This window comes from Somniosus microcephalus, chromosome 24 (assembly GCF_052327205.1).
Source record: "Somniosus microcephalus isolate GS21.2 chromosome 24, FLI_Smic_1.0, whole genome shotgun sequence".
In the NCBI taxonomy this organism is placed as follows: Eukaryota; Metazoa; Chordata; class Chondrichthyes; order Squaliformes; family Somniosidae; genus Somniosus; species Somniosus microcephalus.
In genome coordinates this window covers 6,557,520-6,575,064 of record NC_141010.1, presented here as the reverse complement: position 1 = coordinate 6,575,064, position 17,545 = coordinate 6,557,520, and the positions used below count along the sequence as shown (strand labels likewise).

Here is a 17,545-nt window from a genome sequence, read left to right as displayed (position 1 = left end):
TGTTGTTTATGTTCGTCTGCGTGATAAATCATGCTCTTTGAGAATGATGTGCAAGTGATGATATTCAGGAATGAGGAAGGTTGTAATCCTCTCCCCAGAGTTGATTATTGCGGGCCATTTGTAGCAATAGATCAGAGGATAATATGAAAGCTATAGCTGGGGGTCTTAAATTACAGCATCCGTGATTACCAATTATGGATAGTTTTGTATGAATTCTTTAAAACACAACGCCTCATTGGAATAAAAACCTAGTAAAGGAGGCGCTTTGGGTGACCAGAAATGAATTGCAAAACCCAATTTTGAAAATGAGCGAGGACTAACAGACTTCCACAACGCCTCGTTCCTTTTATTCTGCGGTTGGACGCCAGCCAGTCAAGTTGAAGCCATTAATAGCAGCGTAACATTTAACACCGATCGTTAGTGCAAACCTTTATGTAGTAAAATTAGAATAACTCAGTGATTGGCATTAAATATTAATGGTTGCAGCAGGCAAGGAACATCAGTATTGAAACACGCGCGTCTCTGAAAATACCATTACCTGTCAACTGAATGGCAGTCTTTTGCTTATTGAGGGATATTTAATGGTCGTTTTTAATTATGATTATCTGAAGTGTTTTTAAGTGTTTGTTTTGATAATTACACAGGGCTTCGTTGAAGTTATCAATTGTATCTTGTGTCTGTTAGCTCAACAAAGATGAAAAAACTCAAATGCTTGTTAACCATTTCATTGTTTAATGTACAAGATGCAGAAGTCAATGGCAGGCAATATTATCTGAGAACTAACCACAAGTACATTGAACAAATTGAGAGTTTGTTATTTTATATTATAACTATATACTGTACCTGCCTTTGTCCTTCGCTATTTGATATATATATATTGCATGTAGTCACATATATATATTAATATATGTTACATTAAGTAAAGCTAGACAGTAATTGAACGGAATGACAAAGTCTATATTTCCTTTTAATAAATTGTGCTACATAATCTGTTTCTCTCACTCACTGAATAGTAGTTATGTGCTTGTAAATAAGAAAAAAACAATGAAAACTCAGAGTTGCTCTATGATTGACAGGCCTTCGGGATGTCGATTTTCTTCATTTGCCAAAAAAAAGGCTCATGAGAAAAGAGAAAGGGGGAAGGCAGGAGCAAATCGATATTAGAACACAACTGGATATTGCTTAGCTTCCATAGCAAAGATGTGTAAATTTCTTTGCAAGTCTGACCCTGGATTCAATTGAGGCTTTATTAATTGATAACTCCCAGCACCAAAATGGAAAAATAATGTGACTCGATGCCCTCAACACACATGAATCATTCTCAGTAGCACTGCGTTCGTTCAGAGGCGCTTATAGCAATATGTAATTTTTTCAGAAATAATTTATGCCACGGAAAGGCGAAATACGCTCTTATATTATGAAAATGTTAAGGCTTAAAGGCTGTTTGTTCTATCCGTAGAATTTACAGCCCCTTCTTTAAATACGGTAACTGTGCTTTAAAAACAACCCTGACAATGCCTTGCCGATTCACCCAGCGAAAAGCCCCTCCTAAAGGCTTTGTTCCTTCGCCTCTCTTTAACGAGCGGTTCACTGACTTCTATAGAAAGCAAAACATAAAGACTGGGGTTAATATATTTTAAAACTGGAAAGACGCTGATGACACCGTACTACTGAACGAAACCGCGCCGTTGTATTGAACAATATTTTGTATATTATTCCTTTCAGTTCATGTTGAAATGTGTATCAAATTATCTACTAATTTTTCTCTCCTACAGATCACATTCCACTACATGAAAGAGCAACAACATTATGCAAACACGAAGGGAAATTGCTCAAGTTTTGTGATTTCTGGACTCTTTTCACCGTAATATTTCTCTCGCTCTCTCGATCCATCAGCTGACAGAATTAACTTTGTGAACGAGTCTAAGATTTATTTGTAGTGTTTCATTTCAGAATTGCTTTGCTCTCTCCCTTATTTACATCGTTCATTGGCGTTGATATCCTTCAAACTGGGCAGATACACTTTAAATAAAATCCTTTTAACGGGATGATAATGCATTACGGGTTGTAAGGAAACAACCCTACGTACACTCGAGAGTAACCGTTGCTCTCATAAGATGGCTATTTAATGTACAGGTAATTATACTCCTCATAATAAATCATGTCCCTTCTCCCTGTTAATATATTTTGCTGGGCCGTGCATGGCTATTTCAAATTGATGAAAAATTACGACCTTTTTTTCCTTGAGAACTCTACCATAACATATCTGGGCACCGTGCAGAAGAGTGGGCGAGGGTGAAATCACGTTTATATTTCCTAATATTTGAACGGTGATAAGAACCACAAAAAAGTACACACCGCTACAATGTATAAACAAATAGCCCTTTAAAAATGGCCCCGATGGCGTAATCATACATAATTTGTTCATACATAGAAGGACAAGATTGTAAAAAGCATTTAATGGAAAATTAATGTTCAGAATGGATCAAATACACACGATAAGGTCACAAATACCATGCTACAAACAGGCCTTATTTCGTTGGTAATCTTTTGTAAATTAAAATTTGTAAACATTGACAAAGATAGCCCAGATAAGTAAAATCGCAGTTAATGTGAGTTTACATGTTCAATATAAATGCACATATTTTCTTAAAGAAAAGAATATATAATTGAACGATCAGCATTGTAGGTAGGTATGTAGTGTTCCTGACTTTGCAACTCATAGCGTTTCAACGCCTCTCAACAAACGATCAAATTAGCTCCAGTAAAGACAAGGTAATAAATTATATTGCTGCTGCTCCCTGCTCCCAGACTGGCTATTAGAAAAGTGAAAATGCAATAACTCTAACCTCTGACCTTTCACTGATAATACAAAACGAAACAAATTTTGAGGCGCAATTCACTTGAAGGCTCCAATGGTATATAGATCTGTTTTAATAGTGATGATGATTTTTGATTGTTATTATTGGGGGGTTTTTTCAATGAAAGCTTCAGATCGCCGAGAAGCTAGTATTTCTGGTGCCAAATTTTCCATGTTTTTCCCATTCCTTTGTGTTGAAATGCGGTCGGTCTCTAAGGAGCAATTGTCCGAAATTGTTGCAATTGCAAGAACAAAAATAGGATAAGGTGGTGCCCTGTTCGCACTCCATAGAGGTTTGAGGTTTATTTGCTTGAAAGTAATGACTGTAATCATTTTTTAAATCACATTGACATTGTTAGGAAATTGATATAGTGCGACTGTATCATTGTGCTCAGGAACTAACATTGCCTTTATTTAACTCTCTCTCTCTCTCTCTCGCTGTTGCTTTCTCCTCTGTATCTTCCTTTCTGTATGTTTCTCTCCCATTCTTTCTCTCTTTCTATATCTCTTTTATTCAATGTCGTCCGTTGCTATATATCACAGCATATTTAATTAGCGTGGTCGGTATTTAAAGGCAGGAGTCCTGCTACTGTCGCTCTGCCAACCCTGAGCTCATATAGCAGTCATTTCCAACATCCATCGACCAGGCCAGCTCCTATTGGACACGTTAACTCACATCGTTATTTTGTGTTCCATTTAACATTCTGGCGTAGTCGTTTGGCCTCCATTAGCAATCTTTAAATCATGTTGGATTTGTAATAATACATTGTCTTTGTTGGAGTTCTTTTTGAACAACATATACAGAATTAAGCTTCTGAAATAATCAAACTACTCGCGTTTTTCCTGATAGTCCGTTCAGGCAGAGGCCTAGTTGTGTAACGGCTGTATATAACTTCCCAGTACTGCTGCTGGTTGAATTCATTCCTGTCATAGCCCATGCTTCTTTCGATGACACTCTCGAGATTTTCCAGAATGCATTTTTTAAAAATCTACCAGAGTCCAATAAACATTTTTCCTCCCGTGGGCTGGGGGTGGGGGGGAGGGGGGGGGGTAGAGCTGAGCTCCACCACCTGTGATGAAATAGCAAATTCAGTGATCTTTTTCCAAGTTCCATTGCAGTGATCCAACAGGTAAGCGAACCACGGAAACTGCAGTTTAAACAACCCCCCCCCCCCCCTCTGCAGCTCGCCATGAATTCCAGGGTGGATATAATTAATGGCCCATAGCTTGACCTGAGAGAGAGGTCCCCGGTTGGTTTCCGTGAACTATTGCTGACTTTTTTGTGTGTAACGGATTGAGACAGACGTGGCCTCTCGCACCAACCCCCCAACCCCCCATAATAGTGCTCTTTTTTGCAGAAGGCGGTGAAGAATACTTCAGAAAACTCTTTTCCTCCTCAAACTTCCGAAAGATCTTACAAACAGTTAAACGTTTGGTTTGGGTCTACCTTTGATGGCTGTTGACACCTCCGAGTTCGTGGAAGAAGCTTCAAACGCATTTTTATATAGGGTGTTATCCTCCAGATGAATGTGCACATGATTTATGACCTGGGTAAACAATGTTTACCTATTGTACTCGCGACTTTTTAAGTTCCCGAACTAAAGTCCCATCGACTGTTGGTCGGCTTTAAAGTTCTTCAACTCAATCTCTTGGCCTTTTAATTGAAAAATTGAGAGAGAAAATGTGTCTCTTTTAACTTTCTAGAATTGTTTCATCTCCACTTTTATTCCATCTGAAGGTGATTTCCGTTTTACTGAACACTGCGGAGAATATAGCAATTATTTTAGCCTACAGCAGAGTGACTTACTATCACTGGTAAAGCGTGCGCCACCTTAAAATAGCAACAAAAAATGCTGGACCATTCGCTCATTTATGGGAGTACAACGTTTTGTTAAACGGAAAAGGTTTTAATAGGCTTCCATTTCCTTAGGCATCTGTAGCCAGATAGACGACCCGCGATAAGGTGGCGTTTGATGTTCGCAGAAAATTGCTTTCCATTAAATTCCTCGCTCCCCCTTTTTTTAACAAATCATTTTACGTGCTGCGGACAGCCTCCAGCAAGATGAAAATGCACCAAGTGTTTGGTATGCCGAGGAAGATAGTTTGAACTGCAGGCGTCAGAATGGATCTAGAAATAATCAAATTGAATTTTATCGTTCTTGGCACACAAGCAGAACTAACTGTTTTACAGCAGAGGGCTCTTTTTATGGGTGATAATATGCAGCAAACTGGAAAACTCGAGTCATTTTTTTTCTCGATACCTTTTTTTCTTGTTGACTGCCAAAACAATCTAAGCCATTTAGAGATTCTTAAGTTCAAGCCGAACTGTTCTTTCTATGTGCTGGGCTGCACAGTATTTGTTAAAAGGACAGTGGCATTAAAACGCTTCTTTTTACTCTTATTAAAATTAACTCTTTCCTGTTGCACAGCCTCTCCTGGTGCATTATCTAGCAAGTTAAGCGAGGAGTTTGTCACTGTAATTCCGCTTAGCTTCGCAGATCAAAGGCCCTCTGTTCCTAGTTGTACAGTAACCCTATTGATCTCTCTCTGACTCATGCCAGGCATTCTCAAACCCCCAAAACTGCGCTCTCGTTAATTTAAATCAATATCTTTATTTATTTTAGTGTGTTATTTTTAGGTTTCCCTTAATTTCTCAGCCGTTTGAAAAGTAAAATGAAGAGGCAGTGATACAAGGCAAGTTGCAGAGCGCAAAGCGCTCCATAGCACGTCACTGTGTTGCAGGTCAAGTGTCACATTAAACACAAGTTATGCATTAATAGGTCAGATGAGAAGGTACATTTGGAAACGCGCCAGTGTACATTATGTCACACGTTTTGCACGGCTGGCATTCACTATTATAGTAAAAATTTATTTAAATATGGAAGAACACATTATCTAATGAAGGCGACATTTTTTAAAAACATTTTAACACTCCGGCCTAACATTAGACGCCTGAACACATTCCGATGGGTGCATAGCGCACCAACACATTGCAATTTGATGAATAGTTCTTGTTTGAAATCACAATTCAAGCGACACCTAAATAAAAGAGACAAACTAGTAAGCATGGTGTAATATATATACGCATATATTACATGTTTTACGACTGTTCCATAAATTATGATGTGAATTATGCTAAAAAAATATGTTTACATGTAGCTTACATTAAATATACCGAGTATGAACATAAAGGGCTTCCTTAAATCAGAGGCATGCTGCTAATTTTACTATCGGATCTATGACCGCATTGCTAAAGGACGTGCTCTGCTGTGAACTAATCCTTTGCTTGTTAAGAATAAATAAGGCGTTTAATTTTGGAGTCACCCATTTCTTTGAAAGACTGTGCGTGGGTGTAAAACCAAGCCCACTATCACAGGCGTTTTACAGAGCAGAGTGGGGAGACCACAGGTTATCAGTGCTGATCCAAAACAGGCGTCCCAGCAACGCTTGTTTTCTCAAAATTCAAACTGCTGGTTTGCCTTAACAGAGAAAGCTGGAGAGAGGGGGGGGGGGGCGGTGGGTGGTGGTGAGCAGCAAAAAAAGTTACTCAAACTTCATTCTGTCCCTGTCCTGGATTTCTTGGAAAAAGCTAATTATATCATTTTGGTTTTTAAAAAAAAAAAACAACCTACCTTTGCAAACAGCTTCTACCGAAATAAGATTGTAGAGTATCTCTCGTCATCCGCTATAAAGAGAGAAGTTTCTGAAATGCGTGAAGCTGCAAGTTTCAGCGATCCAACACTAAAAAAAAATGAAGAGTTCAATTAACAATTGCTAAAGTCTGTATAAAATGGGGAAACGTTGACGTACTGACCACGTGAATGCATAATCCAAGCGTATTACTCTGGCATTTGGATGGAAGGCCTTCGCCTGTGTCTCCGGGCTGTGATCACCCAGTCAGTACTCAGATTATTTACAGAAGGCCATTTAAAAAACAAATCGGGTCAGGGGGAAGAGATGCGTGCCGTCCAATATCTCTTATAAAAGGATTATATGCGATCGCAGAGAAAGCCCGGGATAGTGGGACGGATTGTTATTTTGGAGTCATTTCAAACCGTCCCGTTGATTGATCATTAATGTGGTGAGTTATTACTATTCAAGGAAAGGTCATTCAGAGAGAGGCTTATATCTGTCACAATGAGCCAAGACATATTTTATTTCTTTTCCTTTAGTTTTTTATCCACTTAGTCCAACTGCAAATGTTTAAATATCCTCCTGATACTCAAAGACTGTAAATTAGTTCAAGGGGCGAACGATACTCAATGCATTTTACTCAACTGTAACGCGCGTATGTGAGTGAGTCTGTGTGTGTTGGATTCAGGACTCCTGAGTCAGACCCCTCTTCATGCATTGATAGAAATACTCTTTCCCGTCCCCCTTTTTTTTTCTTTGAAAGTCCTCACATTAATTTAGCAAAAGAAAATAAAACGAATTTTAAACATAGCCGTTCATGACACCCAATGATTCATGAACATTTGTTTCCCAGACAAGGTAAATAATTTATGAATTTAGCAGCGAAGAGCTAGCCCTTTTTCTCCCACCGCTCGAATCCTGCCCACGAATAAATACCGCGGAAATCCATTAAAGTTAACATATATGTATAATTCAACGCATTTTAACGTTTTATATGAAAACACGAAAGGTTTTGGTTTATTATTCAGTAGCAGGTGAATCCCTGCATTAACCCGTATCCCCGTCTTTCTCCTTTGTTCTGTTACGGTGCTGGCGTTTAGTCAGATATAAGTACTTAACCTTTATTATTAACATTAGTCGAACTATATTACTTCTCCGTTTCTCCCAATCGCATTTAACCATTTATAAATATTTATATATGTAAGTAATTCGATAGTAAACGAAGCTACAGATTCAACACGCGTAACTGTTGCCGCGTTTGGATGAAACAAATCATTTTTACACTGGGAGGTCACAAAGCCTGGTGCGCGTAATCTTTCCGAAATTGTTACCTTTTGGGGCAAAATGTAACGAATTTTTTACACCAGACCAATAACAGAAGCCATACACAAAAGAATGTTATTATTTTCACTATTAAAGACATCAGCGACCCTACTTTAGTTTTTTTTATACAGGAGGGCTGGGATATAATGAAACAATTGATTTTATAATATGAATCCAATGTTCAAATCATTCAATGTCGTCATTCGAATTTTGTATTACCGCTCAATGTAAAATAACAAATAAAGACACATTGGAAATTTGAAACGCTTAAAATGACGTATATTTTTAATATATGATGTTTGTTGCAGGCCCGGCATTTAACCACAAGCCTATTTGACCCAAATATTAAATAAAACTGGCTAAATGTTGTGTGTTTTAACTAAAGATAAACTGCCATTAATTAGGAGACACTAAAACAAGGCAATTAAGTGCCCTCCGTGAAATGTAGGGTGGTAAATATACATTTAATTTATCAACCACTTTGAGAAAGAAAACCACAAACATATATGAAATACAACTTTATTTAATGATTAAGCACAAATGCCATTACATGAGCAATTTCAAAAATATACACAGCATTTTACTTAAGTTAATAATGTCAAGATTCTGGTTGGGTGAGCAGACCGACATATAAGTTAAACGTATTTACACTTAATAATGTTTATATTTGAGCACATTAGGGTGCCCATTTCTAATATATTATTAATAATGCATATTGTATTCCTAATTCCTGACGCTCCACTTTTTGTTGCTTCTTTCTGTCATTTGCTCGAATACTCTGTCGATTTCCTCAGAGGTCGTGTGCAACGAATTCGATTTTGTAACGATTTCCTTGATCGAAGGTTTGTCTTTTTTCTTTCCTTTTTGCAGTCTTCGCTTTTTATAAAGACCCCATCAGCAGCTATACCTTGGATCGGGAACTAGCAGCATTATTGCGGTAAGTCAGACTATATTTATTTAACACCTGAACCATTTCCCACAGTTCAGCGTCCTGTTTATTAACAGATAGATAGATAGATAGAAAGATAAAGCTATCGTTAGATAAACAGACATAAATTATACAGAGGTGTATACTATGCACATTGTTCAAGCTACATAACTCCTTAATACCGCATGCAAAGTTTTCAATTGCTAAAGTTTTTTTTGTTAAGGTCCGATTTAGATTAAAATCAGATATTTTGTTGGCAACGATCTGGAATCACTTGTTCTACAAGCATAATACAGACACATTTTGCAATTGTGTTAGCATTTTCAATTATACTTGGTACTTTAAAAAAATCTTACCACCACATAAAAGATCAAATTAAAACCTCTATTTTCAAAATATGGTTTCCATCTAGAAGCAGATGTTAAAAAAAAAGTTCATTGTTGAGATCACCGAAGTGAAATTGAATCTTCCCCCAGTCGCGGAAGGAGTTTACAGGCAAAACAATAGGTGCAGGAAAAAGTGAGAAATCGTCCAGTTATACAAGTTGCAAAGTTGCAAAGTTATATATTCAGCCACCTCGCGATGGAAAAAATAACATACGATACTGTCTGACATTCTTTAGCCTGTCCTGCTTCTAAGCGGGAGGAACTTGTTTCTTAGACGGCCAGAATCCGAGTCTCACTTTGTGAAGTTATACATTTGGCAGCTGATCAGTGTGTTGTAGAAAAATCACTGCACGTTAAAAAAAATCAACCTTTCCTCTCACTTATTCCGAACAGAAGTGAAGCATTGACGAGGGCCTCGGACCTCTGAATTGCTTCTTTAACAAACCCAAAAAAAGACATAGTTTGCAAAAAAAATAAAAGAATAGTATGAAGGCGTTAAAAAGTTGCAGAGTTGTAGATTCTTTCGCCCGTCTTCCTCCTACGCCGTACAAGCTCTCCTTTCATGTACCTAACTAGTGCAACATCTATCCCTTTTGCACTGTTTACAGCTATGGTGCCATGAAGTCATAAATCTTACGCGGCCATAAACGACAGAAGCAGTGGCATGCATAAAAAAGAGCTTAAGTTCCAAATTCTTTTTCCATTGGCTTTCACTCATGTGACAATTCTCTCTCCATTGTCGGGAGAGCATTTTTTTTATTTTAATTTTTTAAAAATCACCATAAGTGTCCAAGCAAGTTCAACACACAACCCACATTAAAAGTTTAGAGAGAGGCTGTTGCATCTAGTGCGTTGCCCTATGTTAAATACAACAGAATTATCCCCCCCTCCTCCTTCCTCCCCTTCGCTGCGTCCATTTTCTTTTCCTTCTACCGCACCCAGTCTGGAACAAAAGTTTTTTTTGGGGGTCATGAATAAATTATTAATTAATGATTCGGACCACGAGTTAAGTAAACAATGCGGATAGAGGGAAATGTATTTCTTCGCGGAGTTGTGTAATGTGAAGTTCACTTTTTTATGATTATTATTATTATATCTTGCATTAATAATATTTTGGCTGGCGAAAGGTTTCACTTCGCCGGAAAAATATATTAGCATAAACTGACACATAATTGCCAAACACGTGAAGCAAATAGCGAGCTTGGCATCCCAGTCTGGGCCTTGTCCACCACGTCGCTAATTAGCATAATTTTTCACTTGTGACGCTGTGTTTCGAGGGGATTAACACTCGTTGCCTGCCCAGCATTCAAGAAAGAAATCGTATTTTTCCCCTTAAAACCGTGCTTTTAATATTTTGTGTATATATCTATATATAGATTCATAACAAACATACCGAATATATGGGTTTTCTTTCTAGTTCACTCTGCCCTGTAGAGCTGAGAAACCATTGTTATCTGTGAGCAGGGCGTACCAGTCTAGGGCTCAATAATATCAGGGCTGTCCATTCAAGCCTTGAGCTTTCTACAGTTCTTTGAAGCTGTACCATCTCGCCTTTCTTTGCCGTTGCCTTCAACGAGTGAATTTCAGCGCCATAACCAGCTGTTTTATCCTTCCTTTTTTTTATATATGTATAAAAAAGAATTTGGGAACTCCTGCTTATCGATTGCGTGGTGAATCTGAAATATTATGTCTGGCTCTGCTTCTATCGTCAGTGGCTAAGGTAAGCTGGACTCAAATAGGCTATCACTCGTGAATGGCGGAGTATATGTCCCAGTGATTTATGACCATATGACTTCAATCTCGGTTCAAGAAGAGTTCACAAGCTATAGCTTCCTTTCACGCAGCGACTGTTACACATTGCATCTGAATTCAACACGGAACCCGTTCCCTGTGCCTTTTTTGGGGGGCTAATTTGGAGTATTTTTCAAAACCAAGCTCTCAGTTGTGATTTGAGACATATTTACGTGGGCGTCTTACGGTGCTCTATAATTTAAGGTGTATGACGACTTCCCCTATTGTTGTCCCATTAGCTAGGATGGTTCTTTTCTGTATATTTTACACATTTTGGGCAATCAAACGGCCCCTTCGCTTATATAGCACTGCGAGGGCTTGGGGGCTGCAGGTACCGTGTGTCCGGATTATGGAGAGAGAAATCTTAGCACATTACTCCTCAAGCCTCTGTGTTTCTCCGAAACATGGTGGCAAACGGCGACTGGAGCGCGCCTGACTTTTCTGGCTTTGTTCAATGTTTCTCAAAGCACCACTTGAAATAGAAACGTCCATTTATTTTGCTGTAAAATTCTAGTTTTAGTGGCGCGCTTCAGCTCCGTTAGTGTCTGGAGCTTCCTTAAGTGCAGCCGTGGCACCCAGCTGAAGACGGGTCATTTTATTAGATTTTATCATTTTGTGTGTGTGTATTGGTAAATAAAACTTTACAACGTTTTCTCTCTGTGGCAAAGGGGGAAAATGATATTGCTCTGGCCCGGCCTTGAATGAAAAGCCTGAAATTTCAGTGTGTATTTTAACTTCTGATTGTAAATAATAAGGAACTCTGGCCCTGCCTTACAGAACAAAGCTATTATCCGACTACCGCCTGTAACCCCGCGAAGTACACATGAGCAGAGCTGTAAACTACAGAATTATAAAATTCGATGTTACCATTTTTAAAGTATGTATTTCGAATCACGGAGCCCGTAAATGACGGCGTTATATATATTTTTTAGAAATCCATTCCGTTTTCCTTTCCCAGAAATGTGCATTGATTTGAATGAATGCTTTGTTTTGATATTTTAAATACATTTTTCAACCTTTTACTTGGCTAGTTTACTCTGAATAAATTAAATATAATTTTAGCGCGAAGTGTGAGAGCCTATACCATAATAAACATTCCATGAAGCAAAAATCGATTTTGTGAACACATTTTAATTCTCTCTTTCAGAAAGACAGATCTTTAATATATTTCCAACGCCGTATCGTCTGACAGTGAATCCTTCGCTGAATTAAACTATAAAAAAAAACATTAGTCTCTTTATAAATATTAAATCCTATTTAACACGGGAGAGAAGTATTGCATGCGACATAGGCAGGCATTTGCATTGTAAGGTGTTTGCATTTAATCTAATAATTTTGTTTTACACTATAATTAATCAGCACCAGACACCAAAATTAACATTTCGAAATGACGAGTAATATATATATTATATAAAAATTGGAAATACGTGCAAGTTTTAGAAAGAACGCGGCGGTTCTCGAACGTTTCTCGCCGAGTTTCTGCTGTGCGGTTTATAATTCTGGCAATTGCTTCGGATCATTTTTTTAAAAAAAGAAGGTACATCAATCTGAAACTGTGCTTAAAACAGAAATTTTAAATTGCGGTGCGAGTGTGGAGCAGAAGTGAAAAGCCTGCATATTTTAGGAGTGTCGGGATTGTGCCGGGGCCGTCTCGCCGTTTACTCTCTGCGTTTGAGCCGCTCCGGGAGTCCTTGGCCCGATTTTTTTTACACAAAAAAAATCTTTATTGGTCGGCTGACCCCCTCATACATCAAACTATAGAGCACCTTCCAAGACAGTACCTATTATCCGTTTTGTTTCTTGGTTAAGAGAAAGGTTCAAATGCTGGTCATAGAGAACACAAACCCCTGTTTTTCAGGTTTGAAATACTTTGTCGATCCATCATGGATAGTTAAAGCTGTGGCGGGGAAGAGGAAAAGGGTCCAAAAATATCGCCGCAAGGCTAAGCATGAGCCGTCCAAAACCAGTATCCAGTTTACACATGGGCACAGAAAGGCAGAAACAAAAGCACTTACTTCTTCACCTTCGCCTTGACAAAGTAATACATTCTAAAAGGCCACGTTAAATACATATGCATATATATATTCAGAATGCCATGTAACCAAACTTAAATCAAATGGTTAAGAGAGTCTGATTCCTGTGTATTTAATGGTCGTTTTGATTGTTTCTTAGCCCTACATAATTTGTGTGATTTTCCTGCGATTTTCGCCGACATTATCAGGGCCTTTTAGCAGTAAAGAGAGATGTGAATTTTAGATTGCCGCGTTAAGCAAGAAATTATGGTGGCTATAAAAGTGTGTTTCAGATTAGAGTTTGAATACATGGCTACTGAAACATCCATAAGTTTCCTTCTATTTAAACCAGATGTTTTCAGGGGAAATCTCATCCCGCCATGTTCGCTGTACGTTTAAATGTTGAGACTTTGGCAGCTCCGTTTCATATCAATAAATGTAAACCTAATTTTAGGCGGTAGGTCAGATTTTTAATCTAGAATATTGACAGCATGGCACTTAATCAAGCAAGGGGCAATAAAATCAAATGGGACGAAATTTTTTGGGGTGTATTTTAACTGGGCTGATTGTGAAAGTTTATGAAACTGCCTGTGAGATAGCAAACCCGAGTTTGTCTGAAGTTTTTTCATAAATAATTATCATTTTTGGAACATTGCCTAAACCAAAAGAATTTAGCTGTGAGCTAATGCCGAATCTGATCTCTATTAAAATAGTTTTGCAGATGGCTATATAAATTGGTCGTTTTCGACCAGAGCTCAAAGCGAGAGTGGGTTTTTCCCCCCCTTCTCGTCCTCTACAGTCCCAAATAGCCAGGAATCAGGATCAGCCATGGCATCTGCGCTGCCTGTTTGGTGAAAGCTATTCATGTCATTTGCTTTTGAATGTGTAAGATGGATCCACACCCGTTCCACTATTATTCTGTGGTTCTTCTAACCTTAGGTCAACTGCCAGGAGGCTATTGGAAGAAAACGTCACGTGAATCGGGGTGCCAATGTTATTCGATAAGGGTGTCAGGACCCTGACAGTTTGTGAAATAAATATTGGGAAACTGCGAGATGCAAAAAACGACATACTACGACAACTGTACTCTATTCGGTGGATACACATACCAGGGAGCAAATGGTTTCAGCTATGAAGTGGCGCAGGAACCCTATCCACCATCTTCTCACGTTGAAAGTGATTATCAGAGGTCGGCCTGTTCCCTTCAGCCAGCTGGCACCAGTGCTCCGCATCCCAAATCTAAAGACATCAATGGGAGCTGCATGCGTTCGAACCTCCCCGAGCACCGCCAACCTCCACCTGTCTCACCTCCCCAAAACCCCAGCAGCAACTCGACACAGCCAGGCACCAGCAAGACTCTGCCCAAGTCTTCCCACACCTCCACACCCAGCCTCACCAAGCAGATATTCCCATGGATGAAAGAGTCACGGCAAAACTCCAAGCAAAAAAATAACAACTGTCCCAGCACAGGTACACCAGCTTTCTTTTGCAGCTCTAGGTACCTACGCATCAAATGAAAAGGCGGCACGATTATTTAAATCAAAGCATTAAAAAACACGATTTTCAAATATCTGCAGCACGTTAAAGCCTTTGTTGATAGATCGTTAACATTTAAGCATATTGGCCTGCCCCCCCCCACCCCACTTTTTCCAATTTCTCAAATAGTTATTATTCTGCTTTGAAACTGAAACATGTTGTAACATGTAATTGCAATAAATATATACACTGTGTCACTGCTTCTAAACAGCTCAGAATGCACAAAGGTCACGTACTGGTTGACTGTGAAACCAGAAAGTTGACATGACATCAAAAAAAGTGAAGTATTAAAAAGCAGGTAATGCAAGAAATTGCTACAAGCCTATAACTACTACTAATGCCGCTTCTGAATAGTAATATTAAACATATCGGATGTAGCAGTTCTTGATTATAAGCATAATAACCTTGAATGGGCCATAATTATATAATGCAGTTGCCTCTGTTGCAAATCATCATTTGCCCTGTCCTCTTTAAGTGTATCAATTCAACTGTAGAATATATTGTTCTGAACATTGTGTCAATATGATTATGATTCAATTTTCTGAGCTCTGGGGATGCCACGTCATATTTCTGGTGTGGGGGGGGGGGGTATGGAACTTTTAATAACAATTGATGTGAAAATGATGGTCCTTGATGTGTTCAAGGTGTTTATCTTTCAAGACTTATTACATTTATTATCTGGCGAGTTTTCTTGTTCAGATGCGTACACTTTTAAAGAGGTAATTATCTTTATTTTATTGCTCACAGCTGAAAATATCAGTGGGGACAAAAGCCCGCCGGGTTCCGCCTCGAAGCGAGCGCGCACTGCCTACACCAGCGCGCAGCTGGTCGAACTGGAGAAAGAGTTCCATTTTAACCGTTACCTTTGCAGACCTCGCCGAGTGGAGATGGCGAACCTGCTCAACCTCAGTGAACGGCAGATCAAGATCTGGTTCCAGAACCGCCGGATGAAGTACAAGAAGGATCAAAAAACGAAAGGCATGGTGAGTTCTTCCGGAGGGCCGTCGCCCACGGGCAGCCCCCCGCTTTCCGTCCAGGGCCCCGCCGGCTTTGTCAACGCCATGCACCCGCTTGCTAACAACTCTGCCTATGATGCCCCTTCACCGCCGCCTTTCAATAAACCTCATCAGAACGCTTATGCCATGACCACGAGTTACCAAAACCCGATGAAAAGTTGCCCAACTCAGCAGCAGAAGAGATATCCTGGGACGGCTCCAGAATACGACCCCCATGCACTACAGGGCAATGGCAACTATGGGACATCAAACATGCAGGGCAGTCCTGTGTATGTTGGCGGGAACTATGTGGATTCTATGTCCGCTTCGGGGCCTTCTCTCTTCGGCCTCAATCACCTTTCTCACCCTGCATCCACAAACATGGACTACAACGGTGCAGCTCAGATGGCTCCCAGTCAGCACCATGGACCTTGTGACCCACATCCAACCTACACAGACCTTTCATCGCATCATCCTTCTCAGGGAAGAATTCAGGAAGCTCCCAAACTGACCCATCTGTAGCAGGTGTAAGCAGGGAGCTTCACTGAGGAAAAGTAAACAATGAGTTCTCCTTTCCTTTTCTCATGAACTCTCTTTAATCCATTCCCTTAATAGTGTCTTCTTCTTCATGTATGCTGGCTTGTATTAATATATGTTGCTTACATTGTCCCCTCACCCAACCACCCCTCCTATATAGAGCATGCCTGCTCCACCCCACCCCTCCCCCACCACCCACCCCATTGCAATCTTTAGGCTCCATCAATACTTGGTCATGCAAAATCCTAAAGGTTGTACATTTGTTTCTTCTTGGACTTAACGTGAAACAGGGTAAATGAACAAATCTTCTGTCCTTTGAAAAAAGCAAAAGTGAAGACATTTTGGGTATTTGCTGATGCTTGGTTTCCTCTGGACACCTGTATTGCACTTATCGTTTACATTTCAATGGGTGAACCAACTCATATGAGGCAAGCAACTCCAACTCGGCCTTGAAGGAATCTTAAAACTGATTAGCTGGTGCGTCTTTCAATATGTGTGTATTCTGGTGAACATTCAGATATATTTATTGATTAATGCCAGGAAAATATTTCTTCTTTTTTGTATTATTTATCCCCAACAATACGTATTTATATAAAAAAATAAAAAACTGTACTTTTTAGTATTTACCTGTCGAAGCGGTTGTATTCATGTCACTGTAAACAAGTTTATTTTAGTTAATGTAAACTAGAACAAAAATGTAGTTTTCCGTTGCCATTGTACCTACAAATAATGTAATTAGTTATATCGAAGGCATGGGGACAGAATAGGACAGTAATTGTATAGTCTTGATTTAGAAAAATATAGCAAATCCTCCCTTTCTGACACTCCTTGCCTTCTTCGTAGTTATTTTCCTTGCTAAGAGTTGTCTGTCAAACAATTCTGGAATAAATCTCCTGTTAACAGATTTTGTTGTATGGAGTATATATTAATGATCGTAACATGAAAATCTTTATATTTATATTATATGTATATATATACAACCATCAGAACGCCATTAATAGGCAGTTTACATTCGCGTCTTAGACAACTGTGATGGCAAAACTATTCAAATCATACATTTGAAGCTCTCTCTGTCTCTCTCTCTCCCACACACAGACAATCACACATACACACAGTGGCATGAATAGGAAGCTCTGCCTCGTTTATATTTCATTGCCTAATCATTCCTCTGCTGTTCTAAGTCTCGTCTATTCTAATATCAGAAAGGGGGAGGGGATTTGTGCGAAGAAGGTAGTGCTCAGATTAATGCCTCTTACAAAACTAAAGAAAGAAGCACTTTTCCAGCTTGTAAATATCTTTATTACCAAACAAGGCCCAGAGACTTACACAAACATTCGGGAATTAAGGGGTAAAAAGTTTCCATCCGGTGTAAGGAGACACCACGTGCTGTCTGGGCCGAGTAGTTATTGGACCTGCAAGAGAAACAAAGACAAAAGCATGAGCAGCCTGCCAAAGTACACAGGCCTTTCCAGTTCATTCCATTCAAAATGCAAGATATTTTTCTTGGTCTGGCAATCAACTCGTTTTAAAGTGATGTTATCATA

The 17,545-nt window shown here is 39.2% G+C and overlaps 1 protein-coding gene and 2 long non-coding RNA genes across 11 annotated transcripts in view; 1 reads left to right on the top strand and 2 right to left on the bottom strand.

Moving 5' to 3' along the window:
* Window positions 1–16,905, top strand: part of hoxb3a (homeobox B3a) — a 46,944-nt gene extending 30,039 nt beyond the window's left edge. For 2 of the 9 annotated variants that reach the window (XM_085966151.1, XM_085966148.1), the window contains exons 3-6: window positions 8,687–8,753; window positions 10,770–10,850; window positions 13,873–14,403; window positions 15,217–16,905. In XM_085966151.1, the coding sequence (XP_085822277.1) occupies window positions 13,989–14,403; window positions 15,217–15,986 (1,185 nt within the window). In that variant the 5' untranslated portion in view covers window positions 8,687–8,753; window positions 10,770–10,850; window positions 13,873–13,988 and the 3' untranslated portion in view covers window positions 15,987–16,905. Of the gene's footprint in view, window positions 1–1,775; window positions 2,137–6,851; window positions 6,942–8,686; window positions 8,754–10,769; window positions 10,851–11,698; window positions 11,799–11,863; window positions 12,960–13,872; window positions 14,404–15,216 lie in introns of those variants that run through there. The other 7 variants (XM_085966149.1, XM_085966150.1, XM_085966152.1 and 4 more) reach the window with 7 other exon arrangements.
* Window positions 2,122–6,793, bottom strand: LOC147100999 (uncharacterized). Its single transcript, XR_015073433.1, has 3 exons — window positions 6,704–6,793; window positions 6,493–6,601; window positions 2,122–4,988 (listed from the first exon to the last, which is right to left on the bottom strand). It is a non-coding gene; the product is annotated as an uncharacterized LOC147100999 (long non-coding RNA).
* Window positions 8,324–10,790, bottom strand: LOC147100998 (uncharacterized). Its single transcript, XR_015073432.1, has 2 exons — window positions 9,101–10,790; window positions 8,324–8,807 (listed from the first exon to the last, which is right to left on the bottom strand). It is a non-coding gene; the product is annotated as an uncharacterized LOC147100998 (long non-coding RNA).
* Window positions 16,906–17,545: the final 640 nt, after the last annotated feature.